The sequence below is a fragment of the Electrophorus electricus genome, chromosome 3 (genome assembly GCF_013358815.1).
Source record: "Electrophorus electricus isolate fEleEle1 chromosome 3, fEleEle1.pri, whole genome shotgun sequence".
Taxonomy (NCBI): Eukaryota; Metazoa; Chordata; class Actinopteri; order Gymnotiformes; family Gymnotidae; genus Electrophorus; species Electrophorus electricus.
In genome coordinates, this window is record NC_049537.1 from 8,706,940 (window position 1) to 8,711,018 (window position 4,079).

At 35.5% G+C, this 4,079-nt stretch overlaps 1 protein-coding gene across 1 annotated transcript; it reads right to left on the reverse strand.

Annotated features, from left to right (window-relative positions):
* Positions 1-1,007: 1,007 nt before the first annotated feature.
* On the reverse strand, positions 1,008-2,607 carry ppil1 (peptidylprolyl isomerase (cyclophilin)-like 1). The gene is made up of 4 exons (XM_027007909.2): positions 2,430-2,607; positions 1,882-2,036; positions 1,598-1,666; positions 1,008-1,328 (listed from the first exon to the last, which is right to left on the reverse strand). Exons 1-4 carry the CDS (start codon positions 2,483-2,485, stop codon positions 1,108-1,110), a joined length of 501 nt encoding a protein of 166 aa, XP_026863710.1. The 5' UTR covers positions 2,486-2,607; the 3' UTR covers positions 1,008-1,107.
* Between the last annotated feature and the right edge of the window lie 1,472 nt (positions 2,608-4,079).

The following is a 4,079-nucleotide window of genomic DNA, read 5'->3' on the forward strand; positions in this document are numbered from 1 at the left end:
AATCTGTGGACCATTGGTCAGATACTTTCAACATAATCACTGGCACTGGCAGTGAAGCAATGCTTCATTTTATACTCTTGCTATTTAAACTTTTTCATCTGAACAACAGACGCAGCACCTGATTGAGAAGCAGGACACTAGCCAGCTATGCAAAATATATTCAGATACAAAAGCTGATGGTCATTGGCCCTGATTACATCCCAATGTTTAATTGAGATGGTTTATATAAATAACCAGATAAATATTTGGCTTGAATCCAGAATAAGTGCTCTTAATATACAAGTTCCTCTGTAAGTTAATTTTGATAAGCTCTTTTGATGGGGTTAGTTTAACTTTTGCAAGCTCGCTAAAAATCAATCATGAAAGGTGGTAAAATGTCTTAATGTTCATTTCTTTCAATATTTTTACTTTTTAAAATTTGGTAATATCACATAGAAATTAAGACTAAGACTCCACACATCTAATTACCTTCAAATCATTGAATAGACCGGTCTTGCTCCCCACTACTACTCCTGGTGCATTATGATGTGCCACATCTGCTTAGATCAAAAGGTGCAACCTCTTTACCAGTACCAAGAATAAGAATACATACCGCAGGGAGCACGGGAATCATCTTCCTGTAAATGTTTGAGACTCAAGACACAGTCTCAATATTTAAGACTAGGCTGAAAACCTATTTGTATAGTCAGCCATTTTATTAAAGTCTTGTCTAAAGGTGCATTTTTGGGAGTTGACAGGCATTGGGAATTATGGTAAACTGGGATGTTGTGATGCTGTCTCTTCCTCTTTTTTTGGTCACCCAAGTTAGTGACATGGCTAGATCTGCCAGAGTTCAACTTTGGACATGTGTAAAGCTGCTTTGTGATAACGGCTGTTATAAAAAAAATAAATAAATAAAATAAAAATAAATAATTTAAAAAATATATTTAAAGGCAAGCTATTGTGAAAGCAGTGATGTCATTTACCTCAAACTGAACTTGGCAAAATAAAAGCTGACCAGCCACACATTACAAACCATGAGGTTTTTATTATTAAAAAAAACAAAACAAAAAAAAAAACAAAAAAAAAACAACTGTACAAAATGGCACTGAATCCAATTCGGATGTTTCAGTTAGGCAGAGCCACTCTGAGGATTTTTATGTCATCAACAGGGCGATCTTGACTGTTGGTCTCCACCATTCCAATTCGATTAAGAACACTCATGCCCTGGCAAACTCGGCCAAATATACTGTGTTTGCCATCCAGCCACTGAGTTGGAGCTAGGGTCAAAAAGAACTGACTCCCGTTTGTGTCTGGACCTGCGTTAGCCATTGCAAGAATTCCAGCACCTAGACAGAAATATCAAAAAGAAAACAGTGATCAGCTTTTTACTGGTTATAGGCGAGCTGTCAGGTTTTCCCCCTTCAGTGGAGTACAGAACTGATCAGTGTCTTTAATACATCACATCTTTAGAGGAACAGTAGCCTTAAGAGTTTCTCTCAAATACCCACATGTGATGTTGCAACATTTTATGTTACACTCCACATATCCTGTGAAATTATATATATAGCTGCTAATCACTTAAGTCTTGAGAGACATGAGCTATAGTGTATGCCACCTGTGAATTTCAGCTCTGGGTGAAGTTCATCTTCAAACTGTTTTCCATATATAGATGCACCACCACGGCCTTATGGGGCAGAAATTTAAAAAAAAAATTATGTTAATCCTTCCACAGTGAGGGAAAAATCCCATAGAATAATGTAGTTTCAGAAACAATGCTATTTAACTTGGAGTATTATATGTGCGCAGTGTAAAGTAGTTTGGTGCTGTTTTGGTCCCAAAGACTTTCGTTGTGTTCTGTCTTTAATAAGATACAACTCCGTACAATTTCATTGGGCTTACCAGTTCCTGTTGGGTCACCCCCCTGAACCATGAAGTCTTTGATGATGCGATGGAACTTAGTGGTGTTATAATAGCCTCTTCTGCCAAGTTCAGCGAAGTTCTTGCAGGTTTTAGGCGCGTGTTTCCAGTATAATTCCAATACGATTGTTCCCATACTAAAATAATCGAATATAATTTTTCACACCTATTAGCTAGCTAAACGTTTTCGTTAATTCGTACGGATGGAATGTTACACCTTACCAACAAGAGTTCTCACTAAATCTTGCGCTGTACCAATTTTGCAAGACAGCCGCGTTCATTAACATTATGAGTAGTTTGTAGACCATGCACATCACATCAATATTAGAGCAAATGCATGTTGCTGCAAAGATGTTACTTAAAATGTAAAAGGTTTGTCAGACATGGCTAACACTTTCATGAAATTAGTTGCATAACGTAGCCAGTCAGATAGTTTACTAATTTATCTAAGTAATCAATGAATTTGAATTTGAACCTACGACTCATTCATTCAGAAATAATTTATGTATAGCCAACATGTTTGGACTTACGTAGTCTCAACCGAAACCGTCGGAGGCTGCCATGAATCTGGTGGTATTCCTGCCATTGCTGGTTTTAAACAACAAGACTGATTTAATTATTGATTAAATTAGCTATCTGGCTATATATGTTCTAAAACACGCTGAGCTTGTATTAAAAAGGTCGTGATAAGGAAGTTATTCGTGTGTTGTTGTAACGAGAAGACTAATATCTTTATGTACTACCATCTAGTGGAGTGGAGGAGCATGAGCGTTCTTAACTGAGGGTTCACATAAAGGTATGGTAATACTTAAATGTATTATTCTCTTTGCAGCAGTATATGAATCACTTCCTCATCACGAACCGAATATATGTTCATCGTATTTTAGAGGATCCATAGCTTGTCAGATAGCTAACTCACTCAGTTTTAATTTGTTTAAACTACCAACGTCAGGAATACCACCAGAAGAAAAGCAAAGAAATCTAGAAAGTTTCCCTTTTCAACATTCTTTCTACTGGTATTTAATTTCCCCCAGGAATTAGCTTGAGGCAAAACTGTCTTTAGATCTAAAGTAAAAACATAACTAGACGACAGGCTGGAGGGGAGTGCAGCTGCGTCATTACCTACGAAGCAGATTAAAGGGGGAAAGTAGTCAATAGATTTGAATGACAACGTATGAAAAACATAACTGCATAACAGATTTAGTTTTGGGGTCTCTAATCATTGGTTTCCCCCAATCATAAGTTGTGATTTGGCTTGTACATTTTCATTTGTTTAAAAAAAAAAAAAATCTCCCAGGTGATTAGTGTAGAAAGGTCTTGCTAGTCTAGTCTGTTTTCAAACAGGTACATAACTGGATGTCTTAACTGAGTTTTTGAAAAGTGACCCTTTGAATGTTAGAAGTAGATGGAACATGTTAGAAGTAGATTGAAGGACTGATGTATTTAAATTATATGATTTATTTTGCCATTTATTTTGCTAAAATATCATTTTGACTGTGATGTCAAATTAACGTTAAGGAATTAAAACAAAATTACAATTGAAAGACAAAATTAGGCTGTTGTTTTAGGAAATGGTACAAGACCAATAAAGGCCTACCTTAAGACTATAAAGGGTTAAGTAATTGGACATTTTCTTTTTTTTTTATTCACCCTTATTATTGACAAATATAATTTGATATTTACTTACCATAGGGCTCATTAGTCTCCCTTCGACATAATCTCAGAAACTTTAGAAACCTCTGACCAGTCAAAGCTATTGTCAAAAGTTCTGGCAACTATGCAAATACGTTTGTTGCTAAAACTTTAAGAATATGGAAGGTCCATTTTATCTAATGGTCCAATACAGATGACATCACCCTAATTCATGTCAGTTTAAATCATGAGAGGGGCTGGACAGAGGAGAATGAGAAAATGTAGCTGCTGAGATAATAATAAATTTGCTTAAATTAAATCATGGGCCTCATTGATCAGCTAATAATACATTCAGATAACTGTTAGACAGGCAGTTTGGTAAAAACATAAGGAAATAATTACTTTTAGTTAAGGGATTATAATGGGTTATTGGGGATTATATAAAGGATGTCTATCTTGGGTTTTAAACTGTATAAAAGTGTATTTGTTGAATGCTTGATTAACAATTTATTTTTAAATACACTTTGATCTAATAACTCGAGACTATT